This window comes from Harpia harpyja, chromosome 15, assembly GCF_026419915.1.
Source record: "Harpia harpyja isolate bHarHar1 chromosome 15, bHarHar1 primary haplotype, whole genome shotgun sequence".
NCBI classification, from domain to species: domain Eukaryota; kingdom Metazoa; phylum Chordata; class Aves; order Accipitriformes; family Accipitridae; genus Harpia; species Harpia harpyja.
In genome coordinates this window covers 11155031-11176668 of record NC_068954.1, presented here as the reverse complement: position 1 = coordinate 11176668, position 21638 = coordinate 11155031, and the positions used below count along the sequence as shown (strand labels likewise).

At 36.7% G+C, this 21638-nt stretch overlaps 1 protein-coding gene across 3 annotated transcripts in view; it reads right to left on the bottom strand.

Annotated features, from left to right (window-relative positions):
* Positions 1 to 20138, bottom strand: part of WDR35 (WD repeat domain 35) — a 47279-nt gene extending 27141 nt beyond the window's left edge. For 2 of the 3 annotated variants that reach the window (XM_052809521.1, XM_052809518.1), the window contains exons 1-12: positions 20010 to 20138; positions 19187 to 19304; positions 18373 to 18444; positions 16133 to 16225; positions 14519 to 14647; positions 14172 to 14305; positions 12569 to 12734; positions 12328 to 12473; positions 10088 to 10213; positions 6661 to 6846; positions 6052 to 6084; positions 3829 to 3889 (exon numbers count right to left, since the gene is read on the bottom strand). In XM_052809521.1, coding sequence (XP_052665481.1) covers positions 3829 to 3889; positions 6052 to 6084; positions 6661 to 6846; positions 10088 to 10213; positions 12328 to 12473; positions 12569 to 12734; positions 14172 to 14305; positions 14519 to 14647; positions 16133 to 16225; positions 18373 to 18444; positions 19187 to 19304; positions 20010 to 20033 — 1288 coding nt within the window. In that variant the 5' untranslated portion in view covers positions 20034 to 20138. The remainder of the gene's footprint in view (positions 1 to 3828; positions 3890 to 6051; positions 6085 to 6660; positions 6847 to 10087; positions 10214 to 12327; positions 12474 to 12568; positions 12735 to 14171; positions 14306 to 14518; positions 14648 to 16132; positions 16226 to 18372; positions 18445 to 19186; positions 19305 to 20009) is intronic. The other variant, XM_052809520.1, reaches the window with a different exon arrangement.
* Between the last annotated feature and the right edge of the window lie 1500 nt (positions 20139 to 21638).

Below are 21638 nucleotides of genomic sequence, written 5' to 3'. Positions count from 1 at the left end.
AATTTTACTTTTACACTGCTTATATCTTAAACTATTAATGACTACTCTCACCTGATAATTGATTTAAAGCTGATTTTTTTCATTTATAAGCAGGACAAAAGGATCATGATTTTGTTAGAAATAATGCGCCAACTGGAATCTTAAAAGAACTTACAGAAAGGTGTTCTGCCTTTAAGGTTTTACAAGGTCGTCTCTGTCTGTTGACCTCAGAAAGGCAAGCCAGCTGCTCAAGTTCAGCACCCTGTCAAACTGGAACAATTATACTTTCTACTGCCAAGAAGTTCCAACTGTGATAAACAGCATGATATACTGTATATTAAGACCTTGATTGTGTACAAGTGTCTACACCTCACACAGACTGACCTTATGTTATAAATATTTCAAGTTGTTCTATAAAGTTGTATCTTCAAAGGTTACAAAAAAGGAAAGCAACTATCATAAAACCAGTGCAATGTGTTCCAGAAGTGTTGCATTTATAGGCGTTTGCTTTTCACTTTCACCTTCAATCCCTTCTGTAAGTTTGGTGGGCTAACTTTAAAGGAGTCTTACAAGATGCATATATTAAAAAAAAAAAGCTAAATCTTTGGCTGTGTTTACTATACAGCAATGAAAGACTTGCTTGTTATGTTTGAACTACTGAGACTAGAGAAGTTTTTCAGGACTCAAAAATGCAAATATTCCCAACCTCAAGTATTTGCCCGTCTATGAGACATGAACTCACACTAGGAAAGAGCATTGTAAATCTATGCACTAAACTGATCCTCTGACACTGGAGGGAACAGAAGCAGACTGCAGAAAGCTTAGTTAAGCAAAAGGAAGAGAAGCTTTTTCCAGAATGTTTAATCTCTTCAGCACAATTCAAATACAGATGTAACAGCAGCAGCATTTTTCAATTAAATAGCATTTCTCTTTAACTGTTTTCAGTCTCTGGAGAAGATTCTTTTCTTGTGTACAGACAGCTGTAGAAGACAGGTCGTAATGGGGGAATCAAAGAAACTGATACCTTTGTTTATAATGTAAATAAATAAAATTATCACAGATAGATTTAGAAAGCTTACATAAATAGAACACTAGAAAAATGCAAAGAAAAGACTTTAAATGCAGAGTTGAGAGGTGTACATGAAAAGCTAATTTTGACCATTTGAGTGGGATTTGACTGACTTATTTTTAGATATCTCTGACAGAGATGAGCTGGTTGCCCTGGGCTGCTTTGTACCCAATGGAGAGCAAAAGGACCCCTTTCAGGAATGATTCACTGAACTTATTTTAGATGTCAACTGTAGAAATGAGATAACTACTCCCTATAAGTCCCTGAATCATCCTCCCACCGCCCCAATCCCACCTGTCAAGTAAGTCCAGGAGACTAGTAGGCAAATACAGTGTAGACATCTGATCAGGAGGGGGATGAGACAGGGGGGACACAACAGAGATGCCACCCACATCACTACCACCCACCACATCATGTTACTTCAGTGCTCAGTTTTTGAGGTTTTGGGTTGGGTTTTTTTCCGCCTCCTTCTATTGTAAAATTCTTGGTGTTGAATTTGCTGGACACTTTATTCCTTAAGATTCTGATGTGCCACCTCTATTGTAAAAGGTGGCAAGAGGGCATCAAATTGACATAAACAGAAATTATAAGACTAAAAAGTACCACAATATTTCATACACATTCCATAGGACAAGAAGTCAAACTCATTCATCAGAGCAGGATACTCTTCATTTTAATTATGATCTAAAATATAGGGGATGAATTTCAGAATATATATTTGACTCACAGCTGATTTCCTCCTGCTGTCACTGAAAAACTGAACAATGTTAGAAAATTACACTTACAAACTTAGTTAATATATAACAAAAAATAAAACTGTTCAGTAGCACTGGCTGAGGAAAATAATCACCTTTATGATCTCAACTATTTCTATTCTTTGGTTGATTTTTTTTTCCTACATATATTCTTCTGTGAATTGTTAACTTCCTTGTCTTACAGTTCTTCACCTTACTTTCCTCATCTTTTCTATCTTACCAAAACTTTGCTAGACACTTTTCCCATCTATTTTATCAGACAGAACGGCTCTTTATCATTTAATACTAACACCAAGTATTAGCACTATGGCTTGGAACTAACTTCTCTAATGAGATTAATTTAGACAGAAGAGTTACTTTTTGCAGAAAGGATGAAACAATGGCCCCAGGAGGCAATTTACATCAAAAAAAGTTCATGAGGTTTCTTGTCATAATAGCTACATCTCTTTTCGGCACAGGTAGGGAAAAGATTTTGGTTTGGCTTGTTTAAAAAATAAACCTAATTTCTGCAGAATCAGAGCATGTAAGTTCCACAGCTATAGACACATATTAAGTAGACACCTTCACATTAATAAAATAAGAGGGGAAGAATTCTTCCAGGTTTACCATAAGTAACCTGTTTTTATTCATAACCTGGTCCAATATGGCTATATGCTCCTCTGCTGTATCAACCATGCACAGTATTTTTTTTTCTCCCCAAAGTATTTTAGTGTGGTCAGAAAGTGCTATACCACTGAGCACAGCAGCGGTATAGTGATATCCCACTTTTCTAACACAGTAGAATCACATCAGATGTCTACTGCCAAATACACCTTCTACTTAGTATCATTTTAGCTAAGAGGTTCTAAAAATAAGTATGTACTTTTCATTTAAATAACTATACGCTCCTCTCATTCAAAAGCAAATAAATATTTTTGCTAAAACTTCATTACAAATGATTTAGCCTTTCAACAAAACAGAAAAGTTAATCAAAGAACAAAGCTTCAAAAAGAAAACTGCAAATTGGTTTCACAGTGTCTATTCTGAATCCAAATTCAGATCTATTTGGATAACAAACCAAAAATAAAGGAAAAAAAGAGAACAAACACAAGTGGATTAATTAATCAAAAAGCTGATTATTTGTCAGTTTGTCCGTGCTTCCCTCATCTCTTTGAAGGGAAAAAAAAAAATCAATGATCTTTACTCTCTAGCAAAACTCCCAGAAATCAATGTTTTGCAATTACTTGGCGATGTTCTGTACCACACCTGCGGCAAACAAGCAGTAGGAAAGCCTGGAATTCAGATCTGTTAAGGATTTGGGGGTATTCTTGTATTTTTGTTATAATCCACTAATTTTTTTATTTATTTGATTTTTAATTTATAGTCTGAAATTATTTAGATAAAACAATTGTGAGGAAGATGATAAGGAAAAGTTATTATCAACATTGAAATATGAGAAATTGATCTTTAAGATATTTGGAAAGCAGCAACAAGTTACTTTTAAATGAAAGTCCAGATCAAACTATTTCAATTGCTCTGAGAAACAGGACCCTCTTCAAAAAAGTACATTTTCTTAAAAAGGAGTTGAATTACCACTGTTGTGAAGGAAAATAAGAATCACCAAGAACAGGCATTTAAAAAAAAAAAAAAAGGAAAAGTAATTTCTTTTAAATTCTATTGTAAATAGTTTGTATTAACTGGAAGAATCAGTTTAAATTTAGCTTATATTTACAAGGAATAGGACTGGGTTTATAAGCCACTATTTTTATTAACAGAGTAATTAATAGGTCATTTCCAACACAATTTACAGTTCACAACATGGGAACCCCTGGTTACATGTTTATTACATTTAGGCAGAGTCCAAATAGAAGTGAGAGGCCAATATAAAATCATAGTCACAACCACGTATAGAACGGAAGGTCACCTTTGGATGCAAGGGGTGTTACCACACAGTGATTGCTTCACTGAACAACAGACTTGCACAAGAAATTCATTACAAAGACTAGAAAAAAACTCAACAGAATAAGACTATTGCAAGTTGCTTACCAATATCAATATATTTTGGGTCCAAAGGAGTGCCAATAGAATTGCAGAGAACCAGGACATACTGTATGGAAATAAAAGCAAGTGTCATTACTACCACATTTTTTGTAAATTAGTAAGCTGTACAAGGTTTTCTGTGAAGGTGTATCTCACAACCCGCGTTTCACACAATCTAATGCTGATCAGCAACAGAAAACAGAGGGACCACGACTGCAGTAAATATAAAGCAGCACAAGGATGACAGTAATGAGATTATTTGCCAATTAGCACTATAAACAAAGCCAAGCACAAAACAGGAAAATTACCAGCTGTTTTAAGCAAAGGAGCAAATCTACCAGACAAAATACAATATGTAGGACGTACCACCAGTAGGGTCCACGGAAAACATGTGAGCAAGACAGCCAGTGTCTCACGCCCTGCTCTGTGGGGCACACACTGTACTGCAATTATTTACTAGCATGATACACCAGCAATTTCTCAGTGACTCAACTTTCACCTAGCTGTTCATGCAAAAGATAATCTAATAAACTGCATCAGACCCCCTCGCTAGCTCCCAGAAGTTAGGACCCTTGTTCTATCCTTTGCAGACCTCTATCTCCTTGAACCTCCAAGAGTGCTACAACGTAGGGAGAATTGTGAATATGGCTATCCCTCCACCCTGCAGTATTTCAGATACTACAAAAACTGATGAGTTTTTTTAGTTTTGCCCTTCTTGAAATCCTGCTCGGGAAGACTTTGATAGCACAGATACCTCGGATTGGACTGTTAAACTCAGGATGATGCAAATAAATAAAAATTGACCTAGACACCAATGCTTCATTGTTGTTGCTGATGTATTTATTTTTCTAGACCTAAATCAAGGATTAAATAGCTTTATGATGATTGCATAGGAAAATAAGAATTTCTTGAATGGGAAGTGTGGAAATTAAGTAGCAACTTTTACTGTAAAATCTTTAGATTAAAAAAAAAAAACAACCTAAAACCAACAAACCAAAAAACAGGGCTGCCAAAACTCGAATCACCTAAGAGCTGTTATCCTGACTCTCCAGGAAATGGAAGATAATTAGTTCTTCATAGCTCTTTCACCTCCTGAACAATTCATGTAATTGTGGTAGCAGACTACAGCAACTATACAGCTTACCCCTTTAAACTGACAGATGGATAGCTTATTAATCACATAAGAATGGCAGAATTCAGGTTTTCAGCTATTGTATGAACTTCATTCTTTCAAAGAAAAAGATCTGAACAAAGATTTCTTTTCATTAAATAATTTATTTTTCTGGTTCTGCCACCAATAAACACCTCTCAAAAATGGTATTTTTATTTTTTTGTTCTTGAGTTAAGCTTTCCACCAGCATTCTCAAATTCATCTTTTCCAAAAATACGTTGAGCCTCCACTTCTGTAGGAAACCACACCTGGCTTTTTAAACTACTTATTGTTTGTTTCTGTTATCATTATATTAATTCTTCTCTGGTAAATTATCCCAACATTCACTCTATAACCAATTTCTCTTTTATGCCCTTTTTACTTATTTCTGAGACTCTAGGTCAGTAGATCAGAGACTGCCAAGGGGCGACGGAGTAACAGTACCCAAGACAGAGGCTGCATGAGCTACACAGGGTGGTGCAAGGAGCAGGGAGTTTTGCACTGTCTGATTTGATCAAAGCAGGAAGCTCAAGCCTTGCTATGGGTTATCAACATTAAGTTCTTCATAACCTACTAACATTCACATCCGCTTGCAATACCTTTAAACAGTTCCTGCTGAAATTAGTCTTTTTTGCCCCATCAGCCATTGCTGTACATTTTGCTGTCTTGAAATCACAATTCTAATGACTGAAATCTATTGCAAAACAAATCTGTTTTTCAGAAAGCAACTCTAATGAACTGCCACCCAAAGGATAAGCTTGTTCACTTCATTTCCTAAAAGCTGACCCCCCCACAGTGTTAATAATTACAGTGGAGCCATTTCAAAAGAATTGAAAGATGCTTGTTATCTGTAATTTTCTGATGCTAAAATTAAATCTCTTCATGTAACCTTCTTGAGCATAAATAAGTCCCTCCACTGTTTGTTTCCTATTTTAAAAATACAACCCAGAAAAATCTCATTTTATTGCACTGAGTTTCACCAAATGGTTTTAGCCACGTATACCGTATTTTCAATCCATATGAAAGTACACCATTTATTGCACTATCAAGCAAAGCAGCATGAAAGCTTTTTTTTTTACCGTTGCACCAATTGACTCCGTCTCATGCTCCTCCTTTGTAAGCAATATACAAGTGATACAGAAAATAATTCAGAAGTGAATGCAGTAAGAAAAACAGTGTAACAGCGTCATGCTAACATACATTAATCAAAGGACACATATATCATTTGTCACTACATTTAAAATAAATAAACAAACAAACAGAGCAGTTTGTAGTAACATGTGATTTGTATCACCTAAAAAATTCCCCTTTTTTTTCCACTTCTGACTGATTAAATATTTGTTACCATTCTGATGCTCTCCTGCTTTTAGCTTGTCTTTGGAGAACTGTTCTAAATATTTCTAGAGAAACATTATTCTAGAAGGTTGCAGTTTTCATTAAGTTACTAATGGCTACAAGGAGTTAAAATATAGAGGCAGTTAATCAGTTCTGCACATTTTTGCTATTGTTGTTTGTTGGAGTTCTTTGGTTTTAAACACTGAGCCCATTCAAGTGCCATTCTGTCAAATGACAACTGAATGACACACTCTGAGACAGATTCAGAATCTTACATTTCATCTTATTCTGGCTGTAAAGCACTGACATGTGGAACAGAGCGTTTCAAGTGAAATTTGAAAGAAAGACTTTACCTGAGGTTGATTTTCGTCTGCTTTAGTTGCTAAAACACAGAAGTCTCCATAAGTTGTTATAGAAATCAAGCTCTTGACGTATTTCACATACTTCTCATTGTTTTTTGTGTCCCAAAAGACTACACAGTATTCTGGACGATCAGGTCGGGTATATGCATAAACAACCGTATTGGAGCAGTAACCCCACTGCCAAGAGAGACAATTTTGATAAAAACTGTCAGAAATTATAAGAATTCAGTAATACATTGTGCACAGCTATGAAAGAAAGTGTTTATTTCATACACACAATCAGTATTCAATATTCTTTACCTCTCAAGCGACGACCTGATTGATTAAAAGTATGTGAACCCAGCTCGGGTAGTAAGTCATTTGCATAATATTAAACTGGCAAAAGAAGCCTTTCCATCACACAGCATAACTTATCACAATCAGAATTGGAGGATCAACCTCAAAACGTGACAAGATCTCACTTCCCTTGTTTGTTTCCTGTTCAGCAGGTACACAGAAATACCCACTGTGATGATGATTTTTGCCATGAAAATGCTTGCTCTATGACTATTGATTTAGAAACCCAAAGTTCATTTCCCAAGGGAAATATAATAAACACCTCAAACAGTGCAATTCCTGAAGCAGACAAAAATAAGCAATTATATTGGAGCACTGTAAGTCACATCCCCTCTTCCATATTAGTAACATGAGAAAAACCCTCCCTTCCCCCCAGAAGAATGTAATTATTCATGTAACAAGTAGGAGAAAGGGCAAAAAGGCAAAAGAAGAAATGGAATATCCAAACACTGTAAAAACCATGAAGATGTATTTTATTGCATTCAACTGATTTAATTTACAGAAATTAATAATGAAAACCCTTTCTAACAAAGCAGAATCAGAAAATACCTCAAAAAGGAGGTGAAGCTGACAAATAAATGAGATATAAAGCAAACCACTTAAGGATGATGATGCAATTGTAGAAAAAACTAATAGAATTCTCTGCAACAGCATTTACTAGAGAGAGAGGAGAAAGCTTGTTACAGAGCTGGCCAGAAGGGTTCCCACACTACAGGGAATGAAACTGAGATGATAAACTAAAGAATCAACAAAAGAACTTTTGGAATACATCTATAAACTGAATGGTAATAAATTGTCAGAACCCAAAGGTTTTCACTGAAGTAGAGTTCTACAGGAATTCAAACACAATGCTGTGGAGTATAGCCAGAGGAACAGGAGTGGGCAGATGTAAAAAGCATTATGATTCTGGGAATCACAAATCAGTAAATTCAGCTTTCACACAAGGTAGAGATGTAAAAAAAAAAAAAAAAAAAAAAAAAAAAAAAAAGGAATATAATAAATAATGGAATTAGATGGATGTGGATAAATACAACACACTGGACAGTCGTCATGTTTTTAGCCCTGGAAGTTGTACCTCATTCATTTATTATTATCATTTATTATTATTATTATCTTTCAGAGAGGCAACATGAATGAAGATGACCCAACTGATATGACCTATTTGGATTTTCAAGAAAATCAAGCTCATTTTGGATACAGGAAATAAAAATAAAAGGATTGGAATACAGGTAGTTTTTGACAACCAAGAGCACTACCACAGGATCCTTCCCAGAGATGCAAACTGGAACTTATACTATTCTGAAAATTCAAAATTTATATGAAAGGAGTAAGTTATGATGTAACAAGTCAGTAAACTGTAACTCATGTTTGTCAAATCTAAAACTGATTTCAAGAACTGGCAAAGGACCCCAGAATGCTGGATGATGAGGACATAAAATGAAATCCAATGTCGATTTGAAGAAGGTAATATACACCAGAAGAAATGTAACTAGAGCTATAGACTCTAAGTTAGTATTACAACTCCAAAAAGATACCATGTAAACTATGACTAGTTTAAAAAAGATCAGCTCAATTCATAGTTTTACTGTAATACTAATTTAGAACCCCCTTTCTCTTATTATGGTAATACTTAAATACAGGAATCTGGATTATTCAGTATATTGGTAATGTGATACTAACACTTCATTTCCAGGTCATTAATTCCAATCCAGCCTAAGTTAATGACAGCTTTGAATCACTACCATTTAGTGACTGTCACCTTTTAGACTATCTAGTTCCTAAAAGGGAGGTACTGATACAATCAGAAAGAAAATAGCGGTAGTAATGTGTATTATTTATTGAAGGACAACACATATTCACCATAAAAATATTTAACATTGAAACTGAGTATACAACCAACAGGTTAAGAGTTTATTTGCTGCAGAAATAAATTAATTTAAGCACATCTTTTTCCACTTTAAATATACAAAAGGGGGGGGGGGAGAGAGAGCTTACACATGCAGTTTCTAAAACTAAGGTTTCAAAATATTATTCATTTGCAAACTGTGCCAGATCTTGAAATACACATGGTCTCTATAGATACTGATGAGTTTAAGAAAAAGCAAAAGGCCAGTGTTCCAGCTGTTACAGATTTCCCAGTATAAACATTAGGTAGCATTTCCTGCAAGACTAATTTCCAGCTCAAATTTCCAAAGTCTTTTCCAGCAGATTTACAACAAACTATCTGAGATTGCTTCCTAGCAGATTTGTGTTTATAACTCCCTGACCAATGATTTTTCACAACTGAGTGGAACAATACATTTCAATATAGCTGCAGTATGTTCCTCACATTACACTCTCTTTAATCACAGTGGCTACACACTCATAATTAAAGAACATATCCTGTGCTGGAAAAAAATAAAGTATACAATACTGTATACTGGACAGTAATTGCTATTTTTTGTTAAACTGTAAATTTAAGTGAAATAGTCCTAACTCTTAAAAAAAAAAAACAAACAAACAAACAAAAAAACCCACATGGTAGGCAAGATAAAACATTAGCTGAAGACACTCTTGTAAAAAGTATATTGGGAATTGAAACATAAGTAGCAAGTACACCTATGAGGTTGTATTAATTTCTACTGTTCAATGACTGATTACACAGCTCTCCTGGTTCAAACTTGTAATTCAGCACCAAAAAAATGACAGTAGAAGTAAGGCTCAAACAATTCCCATTGTATCACTTAGCCCACTCAGTTTAACCAAACAGCAATGAAAACACTTTAGCCTTACCTACATTTCAGCCTCAATTACTACCACATTTAGAATCATGCCCTATTCTGTTAATACTAACGAAGCATACAGTTCCTTATTATGAAAATAAAATCACAAATCTATTACAAAAGCAATGGCTAAGTCATTCCATCACCAAGACAGACACTCACATTCCACCAAAACTTGAAGTGAGTAGTGTTGATCAAGCAGTAATCATAAGTTAAGCATTGATTTATATATTAGAGAAGGCTACTTTTTCAACCCATTCAGAAAGTGAATAAATAACAGGAAACTTATTAACACAGTTAAGTGCCACATTGCTACATACCTTGTAATCTGGACGAATGTTTGCAAAATATATGTAAGAATCGACAGCTAGTGCAATTTTCAGTCCACTTCCCTCCCAGGACAAGGCAGATATCTGTTTGCCAGGAACTTTCAGTGTGCGCAAATGCTTGTTTAAAACAAGGAAAGAAAAAGATTCTAAATTTATCATAGGAAAACCACTCTAAAATACTTAAACAACAGTTTTGGTAGTTGATGAAAACCAAACATAGATCTTCTTTACAGTACCCCATAATGATTCTCAAATTACAATACACATGCAAACAAAGAGGGAGATATTTAACATGTATTACCATAAAGTGTTCTTTTGCCTCAATTATTTTTTTTGTCAGAGAGAAAAACAGGACTCAGTGATAGTTCAAACTTACAAAAATAAATAGATGGAGAATGACAGTATAAACATTTTTTCCTTTGGTTGGTAATTTGAATCACCTTTAAAATTTCAGTTGCTACTAAAATAAACACAACAATAGTACTGACACCTGACATGCCTCAGAAGTTTCATTTATGCTGGAAGTGTATTAATCAGTTGATGTACAACACCCTTAACTACAGCTGATAGTTTAAACAAATAAAAACATAGCTAATCTATGTCAAGAGCATACAATGAATTAGCTGCATATGTACACAATTTTCAGTGAGGCAATGGACATTTTCCTCTTCCCTATTCCCTTTCAAAAAAAGTCTAAGAAAGGCAGTTAGATGTCCATTTACAATTTAAGAGCTAGCAAAGAAATACAACTTCCTTTTTTTTTGTTATATCTTTATTTTGCTGTTGAATTTGTATGAAGGAAACAACTGAAAAAAATAATGTTTTCAAAAACTGTAACCTTAGTCCCAGAGAGCACTTGTTTGTGGGAAGCTTTTTGTCTGCAAATAATATAGATGTATGTAATAAAGAATACATTAATCTACTATTTACTGTAAGATTTTGAATAATCTTAGGCTTTAAAAAAATATGTTTTACTGAGCAGAACACTGATACTTATGCTTAGATCTAACTTTCCTTTTGAGGGCATAACTTTGTGCCTAAATAAAGTGTTATCAATGAATTTACACAGTTTAGTACCGATTTCATGCCTTTGATCAGATGCAAATATGAAGTCCAAATACTGGTCACACATTATTCACAGAATATACCATCTTCCAAAAAGTTAAGTCCATACCTGAATATCGGAACTAGTACAAAACAATTCTAAAATCTAAATAATTTACTTCTAAACACTAGATACAGAATCTGGAACACCTGTTTCAGTTAATCTGAAGGACATTAGCAAACAGAGACATAACAGTATTGCCAAAACCTTTGGTTCCATTTAATACTTTCAACTAAGGAAACCCCTACAGACGATGTTGGATCTTAACTCCTTTCACAGAACAGCTCACAGCTCTATCCTTACCACAGTTACCCTCAGGGCTGACAAGTACTTCCTCTATATAAGGGACAAACTTCCTCACACTCTGATACGTAACACTAACTTACTGATTTCCAGATATTTTACTAGGAGGGAAAGTGAAATTACCTGAAATTACCTTGCAAGGCAAGAGTAGCTCCATGAACAAAAATATATAGGAAAGTTGTCTCTCAACTGTTGAGTGTTTAACATCTCGCAAAAAAGACAGGAAGTACAAAAAACATTTACAAAACAATATCCCCAACAGGCAAATGAAGATTAGAAACAGCTTACCTTTTCTGAGGTTTCTAAGCCATTGTTTTTACTGATACCAGATGCCGTTTTCTCAGTTTTACTGATTCCGTAAAAACAGAGGGGAGCGTTCACTGCCGTGTTTTAAACTCCTAATCTAGAGATGCCTAGGTCTCTTACACAAGCCAGTGGAGAAAGATAAGTACTTCCAGATTCGATACACAGATGTTAAGTTAGCATCTTAACTGCTGCCTAAGCATTCCGAATCGCTTATTGACTATAGTCTGAACTCAGGTATCCGAGTTAGGTGTTCAAAGTTAGACACTGTACATATCCCATCATTTAGTGTTTTACGAGATGCACTCAGATTTTCACGCTGGCCACTAACTTGCTGTTTTAAAAAGGTACCTGGTCCTGTGTCATCTTTCCAGATCCAGGTGGATATCCTAGATACCTTAGAGCACGTAAAACTCTAAACACCTACATTTTGGCATCCAAATTCCACCAGTAATGACCACATAGACAAAACATACTAAGATAAAATACCATTTAAGTTATATATTAAATATATTTTTACCTCACCAAACGGAGTATAGAACTGCACAACGTTTACATCTTTATCTTGAGAAGTTGCTTTTAGGGAGCCTGCCACCGCCAATACACTTCCACAGTGGTTCCACTGAATACATACTACATTCATACTAGTGTCAATCAAAACAGGATCTAGTTTTTAAGAAATAAACATTAAGAATATAAACACAAGTAGACATTTTGGGTCAAGAGTAGCTCAGTAATTAGCACCCCACATTTGTACCTACTGTGGTCATTCTCATCTCTCATTATCTGGCATCTTCCATTGTCATAACAGACAGCAAGACAAGGACAATCTGGTTCAATGTAGCCTTCTGTACCATGATACCAATGTATTCCAGCAATACTGAATGCTCCAGTTAAGTTCACCAAACAACTCAGTTTCATTTTCACCTAGACAAGAATGGTTAATTATTTAAAGTCATATACAACATGCTATTTAGAAGAACAATTTATATCTCTACTGATACCTCACAAAAGACCAGATGTCTATGCAAAATTTTTTCCTGTCCAAAGAAAAATTTTCACATTCTCACAATTTTAAGTGTTTGAAAAACTTCCTTATTCAAAGCCAGATCAGATATATGAAAACATATATTTTAACTACAAAGAAGTACTTTAATGTTGGCATTTTCATTGTTTGAAAAGTAACTTAAAACCAAAGAAAACAAACAAACAAAAAAACCCCACCACACACGCATACACACAAGGAACCTCACTGGAACTTTGCAAAAAATAAAAATAATTTCAAACCATTCCTGGCCACAAGACTGTTTTGTTTTTTTTTTTTTAAGAAACCTTTTGTCAGCTTTTTCTTGATAAAAGTCTCTTGAATAATATATAAAAATAATTGGAAAAAATAAGCATCCAGATCAGAACACCAATTAAGTTTACTTTTGTAATAATTAACCCTGTACATCAGGTAACACAAGTAAGGGCTTTTTCTAAAACATAAAGAGTGCACCTGGATCACTTCAAGGAGGGCTACCAGGTAAGTTATGGGAGGGAGAAAGAGCACACAACCATACATATTGTTGCTAAGGGGTGGGGCTGGGGGGCAGGGGAAGCCACAACTTATTTAAAGAATTTCAGGAATTTTACAGCACATGCTAGAAACACCATTGATCACACAGTGGGAAGAAAGAAAGATACAGTGGGGGGTTTAAAGAAAAGAATATGGGAAGAGTAACAGATACTTTCTTAGGGAAGGGAAGGAAAGAAAAGGAGAAAATTCACCATAATAGGCATCTAAAAGTCAAGAACATGGTTCCAAATACATTACTCCCTTCAAAGTGAGTGTTTTACTTCTGTTTAGCATTTTGTCATAGTCATATTCCAATACTCCAAATAAGTAGATAAAAATAAATAAGTAAACCACAGGAATAGGAATGCAGCAATATTATAGTTACTTCCGTTCATTTTTCCACTTATTAGCAGGTTTTCTTTGAAGCAGGTAACATTCCTTATGTAATAAAGAATGACAGGAGCAATAGGAAAATAAACTACTGCCTTATTCTAAAAGCACGCTAGTACTTTCAACATGAGCGTCATTTAATTTAATTAGTATCACCATACATATTTTTACATTTTCAATAACTATTGCAAGGCAAAAAGGCATTAGTTGATGTGATATTCATTTAGCTACCAAGAAATAAATATTTATGTTAAAAAGCTGCAGCTGCATGAATCTTGCATAAAAACTTTGTGCACAAGACCTTGTCTCAGTACTAAAGTCCACCAACTAAACAAACGAACATGAAATAAATTAAGAGGAAGGAAGTTTTTAAGCCTGTTGAAGTTAATACCTTTATTATACCACCATGAACTTACAATAAAATTTCCCTGATTGTCATAAATGTGAATCTCTCCATTTGCCATTCCAAAGAGTAAAACTTTACTATCGGAGGACCAGGCCACGTGGCACAGGTGGGTACCTTTCAAGTCTTTTCCCCAAATGCGATTGCCTGTAACAGAACATTGAATGTACTTAATAAACGTACCACAAAATTAAAAATAGGATGCAAGTTACCAATATAAAAGCTAAAGCAGCTAATGAAAGTCAAAGCAACAAAGTAACTATTAATTGTATTTATCTAGAGAAACAGAGCCACTATGTACATAATACTGAAAACAAAAGCTATGTAATACCACAACAATTAGTAGAGCTTAAATTTTACCATCCACTGATCCAACAATCACAGCTCCATCTTCATACACAATACAAATCTTTTGTCCATCAGCATTCCAGCTCATACTTCGAACAACAGATTTATTTCTATTGTTAATCATCTCTTCATACCAAGCACCTATTAGTAGTGAAGAAAAACTGAGTTACACTTCTGATTTGGTAATCCTTTAGTGGATTCAAGGTACACGCTAATCACTGAATTCAAAGAGTAAAATTACTCTCAATTAAAAAGATATGAAATAGGATGGTAATGACATTTCTTAGCAATAGGAATTCCTGAAGTTGTTAAAAAAACCCACAAATATAATACAGACACACAAAAAGTTTATAAAAGTTACCACACAACTTTTTTTTCCAGGTGTTCAATGAAATGGAGAAACCTGAGAATGGTCTGCTTATAAGTAAACATGAGATAGAAAGTTACATATGACTCTGCAATGTAATATACACCAAAAAATGACACAAGCAATCAGTTTTGGAAAGGAATTAAAACCAAAGTTGTTCTGCCCTTTCAGTAAAACTCTAGCAAGACTACACTATAGTGTCCCCCGGACTCCACAGACATAATTAGTGTGAAACCCAGTGTGCAGACATGAGCTACTTATTTCCAAAAAGAACCTGACAAACAAGAAATCGGAGAGGGGAGCCAAAGTCCGAGAGGGGCCCTGTAGGAAGTGATCTGTGCTTACATAATTTCAGAACTGACAAGAATACACTAGGAAACATAAATGAAAGGAACAGCCTCCTTTGATAGGAATATGTATTAAGTAATTTACTGGTTCTTTTCCAAAACTAAGAGATGATTTATGTGACAGTAGCCACGTCATATCAGGCAGAATGAGAAGCTGAGATTTGTTTCCATTTTCCATTAAATAAAAATCCTCAAGAGAAAAAGAAAAGCCTTTCTTTTCTTTTTCTTTCCCACATGTGTTGGAAAGTTGTTCATTTGACTGAGAGGTCTGCTGGCTTTCAAATGAATTTAAGTGTACCAAAGAAGCACATGTATGTGTGAAAAGATCAAGAACAATAAAAGCCAATTAAAGCAGTACATTGGTTAGTCATATTAGTTCACTGCCTTAATGAAACTTTTTTAAAGATTGTTTTTATGAAAGTATTTAAGTGATGTTCCAAGCAGGTTTGCTAAGTTCTTGTAGTTCTACCAATATGTCTGTGTTTGATGCACTTTGCAACACTATTTAAATATTACAATGATACCCAGAACAGAACCTACACAAAGAAGCACTGCTTCTTTTTTTTATTCAATATAGTATTTGCCTCTAAGGGAATAAAGTAACAGAGATAAGAAAATAAGAAATTTAGAGCAGTTTACCAAGCATATGGCTAAAAACTGATATCTTCTCCTAAGGTAGCTCTGCAGGACAAATGCCATTTTATATGGGACTACACTACGAAAAATGCAGACAAGTATTACAATAAAAACTTGGAAATTGTTTTAAATCTATTTTGAGCTTTACAGTCTGCAAAATCAAAAATCTGAAAAAGAATTGTAAAAATTGCTGAACAAAAAAAAAAAAAAAGAAAAGAAAAAAAGATTTCTCACAACATAGACTATTATCCCGTCTAAATTTATCCTGTAGAATACCTTTATACAGCATCCACACAATGATGAGTCCATTTTGATCACTGGTAGTTAGTTTTTGATACTGTTCATTCCATGTCACCACTTGCACAGAGCCTAGAAAACAATACGAATTTTTTATTTACACCATTTAAATAAGTTAATAAAAACCACCATATTCAACTTAATCAACCTGGAGCTTTTCAGAAATTTGTACTGCTGACTTTGGTTTAGTTTTAGGCATTCTTCCTTTATCACTCATTTCCTCTTTCAAAGTTCTGCTAAATGGCTCCTTTTGCTTCTGTATTCACCCACCTGAGTAACATCCTCTCCACACTCTGCTCAGAATATTGCTTCAATACACAAAACCCAAATCATAGTTTTGTGGTTTCTGACTGCCTCTGACATGCTAGCACGGGAAGCTGACAAAACTTTACTGTCCTAAGAAGTTTTGCTTTTTTCTTCCTCTTAATAGTTTGATCCTCAGTAGTGCTGCACTTTTGAAACAAACTCTCCCTCACAACTAGCAAAAAGAGCACTCTACACACAATTCCTTCAGACCCTCAAGTCTCATATGAGATTCTACTCATAAATATTTGACTTGACTTGAAACATCTTCAAACTGCTTCTAAGTGGTATCTTATTTCATCAGGTCAACACTGGATATGAACTTGGCCACTTCAAGCATCACACGCTTTCATGCCCTCTCATCCATTTCTTCTGTATCCTTTCAATTTTTCAGCATTTCAGCCATGAACTTCACCAACAGATGCAATCAAAGATATCCTGAATGTCGGGGATTTTTGAAGTAACAGTAAACTATTTCAGAATTGAAGACATCCATTCAAAATATCCACTAAATCAATTCCTCACAATTCATTATTTTGATCATGTTTAACCAGGCCCCTAAAATAACATGACTGTTGGCAGGTTTCAACTGCAAATCCTCATAAAAAGACCATTTCTTCAAATAATATAAGGATTTTAGCATTCTTTTCATATCCCATTGTCCACGGATGATGACCATGTAACATTTCTCACATGAGAGTTTAATTCCTCCCTGTCTAATTTCCCTGTATTCACACATTATCCTTCTCTAGCCTGTTTTCTAACCTCACTAAACTTTGTCTGTATACTATACTGCAGTCTACATATGTACACATTCTTTAATTTGTCAATAAAGGGAAAATGAAGATATATTTAAGACAGAGATCAGGTTCACCGAACTAACTTCGATTTCTTCAGAAGAAAATTTAAAGCTACCATAACATGTAAGCAAAGCTCATGGACACTATTAAAAAAAAAAACACACCCCAAAAACAACAGGCTTATCCACACATGTTGCTAGAAAAACTGCTTAAGAAGGCTTTTAGTCTCATGTCTGATTGTAGCCTATCGTACAGAGTTTAAAACTTTAATATACAGTGAAAGAGCAAATTGTTGTCCTTTTTTTTTTTTTTAAACCACAGTAGGATACCATTGTTTCTTTAACTGAGCAATTCCAGCATCAACTGCCCATCAGTTTAGCTTTTCTCTTCTGCTATAAAGCATTCTTTATCTGTCATCTACCAAGGCAGTAAGTGAACAAATCTATGGGAGCAAATGTATCATGATCTTTTATGTAAACACCTAAAAATATATTCCAGTCCCATGCAAATGAGTAGCACTTCCAGATTAACCACGCTGAAGTCAGATATTATAAGTACTATACCAGCAGCACTGCATGACTAAAAAGAAAAAGAAGTCCCTCTGTAATGGAACACATACAATAGAATCATCCACTTAAATAGCAATCAGTATTTCCTTCTCAGGATAATGAATGGGGACCAAATAATTTGGAAAAAGCAAGGCCTGAGGTAATACAAAATACAAGTTAGGCCATAATGTCAAAGTTCACAGATGTAACCTTGCAAAATCCGTAAGCAAAACTTTAAATCATAACAGGCAGAGCAGAGCTTGTTTTGTGCAGCATGTGTCCTGTATCACTCATACAGTATCAGCCAGGAGAACTGAGGTAAGGCTAGATCAGTTTGATTCTCAACCCAGTAATTCACTCACAGATCATGAACAACTGACTGCAGGTCGTTCATCAGGTAACTTGCTAAAAATAGATAGCCAAGCTGTTACATACCTGAGTTGAATACTGATAGTCTTTATTTCAGGCTTATAATAAAAAGTTATAGCAAAATTACTCTATCAACTTCACAAAATCTCGTATTTTTTTATTCTAATCAGAAGTACATTAAATGCCCAAAGAAACTTACCACTATGACCTTCAAGAGTTTGATTCACAGAAAGATTGCTAGGAGCTGCAAGTCCCTTTATTTTTGCTTCATCTAAAAATAACAAAAATAGCTATAAAATAAACCTAATAAAGCATACATATTACCATGTCTCTATCACTATTGCAGCTCTAATCACTATTTAAACAGATAAAATTATTCACCAAAAAGTATATATATTGTAACTGCAGGATGAATTTTCCACCCCTCAGTTCAATGTGTTTGCTATTCACATCTGTCATCCAAACTCATATAGTCTTTATGGTCTAGCAGTTCTTCAGGAAAACAACAACAAAAAACACCACAACAACTATCGCTATCACATTTTGTTACATTCAGAAAAAGGTTTAAAAGAATTTGAAAATATATTAGATTTTACTCTTCTTGGAACATATTTATTTAAAAAAAAAAAAATACACAGCTTTGTCCCCCAAATAATGAAGATGGTAGAGAACATTCAAACAAAATCGACAAATAATGAAGTAAATTCCAAAATAAACTGGAAGCCTATACAAAAAGAACAAGAATTAAACACATGCCCTGAAAAAGAATCAGCACTGAAGACAACTTCAGCAGATATAAGAGGTAGACATGTGCCATGTGCCATGTAAGACAAGCTGGAGGAAAACAGTGTTCAAAAGGAAGCGACAGCATATTCAATGTTTATGTAAATATGTAACTATCTATGTATAGATTTAAAACGTATGCAATATTGTCAAGTAACTTGTGGAAGGAGTCATGCTTTGTGAAGTATGGTGGATTTTGCTCTTAAAAAAAAAAACAAAAACACATTTACCTGTCTGTGTTTCTAATTTTAAAACTTTCAGTAACCCATCCTCTCCACCACAGGCTATGAAACCTTGATCCTTATTCCAGGAAATACATCTTAATCGAACGTTACCAGGAATCGCAATCTGAAAAAGAAATATTTTGTATCTCCACACAGTTGTAAGAATCATGTTTTATTTTAAAATACTCTTTTTGAACACCTCAAAGACACCTATGATAGCACACAAGATAAACTTATTTCTATCAACAGATCAGTACATGCAAAAAGAGACAGACGGCAACTATAATTACAAGCACTAGTGAAACTGTGCAACACAACACTTGAGAAAAAGGAAATCTAACATATGCTGTAAATAATAATAACAGGACATCTTCAAAGGTGCGCGGAGAAGGCACCATGAGGAACAAAACAGGCGAGAGGGACCACGCCGTGCACTGGGCCTTGCCACGAGCTGGTCTCCAGCTGAAGAGCGATGTCGAAAGTCTCCTGGGGCAGCAGTTGCTTAGGAGACACCTGAAGGCCAAAGAAACCCCAAGCCCCAAACCCAGGCCGGGAAGGAGCCGGCGGGACAGAGCAGGGCAGCACTCCGGGCAGGGACCGGGACCAAGCCCACGGCCGCACCACCGGCGTCAGCAGAGCCGCAGCGGCCGCAGGCGGCGGGAGGGAGCCCCGGGGGTCCCCTCAGCGCCCCGGGGGTCCCCTCGGCGCCCCGAGGCCTCCGCGGTCCCAACCCCCGGGGGCTCCGGGGTGGGGAGCGGAGAACTCCGCCTGCGCCGAGGGCTGCCTGCCCCCCCCGCCGCCCCGGCTTTCCTCCGTGCCCCAGGAGCACCTTCTTGCACAGGTAGATGAACATCCTGGCGGAGCGGGCGGAGGGGCGCCGACCCACCCCGCTCCTCACGGCGGCCCGGCGGGGCGCGGCATGGCGGGCCCAGCGCGGCCGCCCTGGTAACCGCGTCACGCTGGCAACCGCCGCCGGAAGTTCCCGCCCCCCCGGGCCCGCGCTCCTCTACTTCCGGGCGCGGGAGAAGAGAGGCGGCGTTAGCGTGCTGCAGTCCCTGAGGCGGCGGCTGAGGCGGCGGCAGCCCCGGGGCACCGTCCGTGACAGGCACACCTCCCTGAGCGGGGAGGTGGGCTGGGGGTTTCTGCCCGCCCCGGCACAGCGATTAACGGTCGTGCTCAGCTCGGGTAGGAAGCACGGGTAATTGATTAATAAAAAGTCGCTCTGCTTTTACATGGAGGAAGATCCGAAAGCTTGCGAATCACGGAGTGTTTGCACGCAGTGTTTTTAGTGTAACTGACATCAGTACGTTCTCCGAGTTGCCCCGGGCGTCACTGCTCACTGAGGTAAGCGGTGGCTGTGGCTGAGGCCGCAGGCGCTGGACGCCATTCCTGCTGCTCCCTCAGAAGGTGCTGCCTGCCCCCGCAGCCAGCTCTGGTCAGTCAGTCGCTCACGTACACAGATGAATAAATAATGCCTTGATTCAGGGGGTCAGAGAGGATAGGCAAGCGCCATGGCTGCTGTTACAAAGCTCTCGGACACTGAGCAGTCCAGAGAGAAGGATCACACCCGGATTTGTGCCCGCAGGAGGTGTGCAAGGGGCTTCAGGAACAGCCTGGCTCTGCAGCACTGACTCCAGGCTAGGTTGGACCCAGCTGCAAAATAAATATTTTCCATACCAAAGCTGTTTTGCAGCTGATCGACAGAAAAGAGGAAGGTGGGAGATGTACAGAAGACAGTCTGTCCTGTGTCTTCTGCATTCTGCTCTAAAAACTCCCATGCTTGTCACAGGAAGAATGGAAGTGCCATGTCTCCCAGGGCATTCCCCTTGCTTTCATAGCAGCTAAGCATTCCACAGTGCATTCATGCACAACACAAACACCGAAATATATGCAATTTGTTCAGTGTCAAAGGAGAATCATGACAAAGCCAAGTTCTCAAACTTGCATCTCCTCAAGTTCAGCATATTCCCCTCTTCTCAGAGAGGCTATCTGGAAATGCAGAGAGAGAGAACCAGACACAGGTTATCATCAGATCATTTTATTCAAGTTACATGAACATGCAACAGTGAGGAGCACTGAATCCAGCTTTTTGACTGATGCCAACTTGGAAGCACATACATAAGACAGAACTGTAAAGCAAAGCTGGCTGAACCCCAGTAAGCATTTTAGGTAAGAGAGCTAAAGGTCATTTAGAAAATGCCTGTGGTCAGGCAGTTGGACTACGTCGTTGTAGGTCCCTTCCAATTGAAATATTATTCTATTCTACTCTATTCTATCCTATTCAGAATAAAAATAATTTTAAAATAGCATCCGAAAAATCAAATTTAGTTCTTTTCATAACAGTTCTCTGCATTAAAGTTGTACTGCCCCAATAATTAAAACAGTATAATTACTCATTCCATATCAACAAGTACATCTACCTTTAAAATAAAAATGTTCAGTCAGTAGGACATGCTGG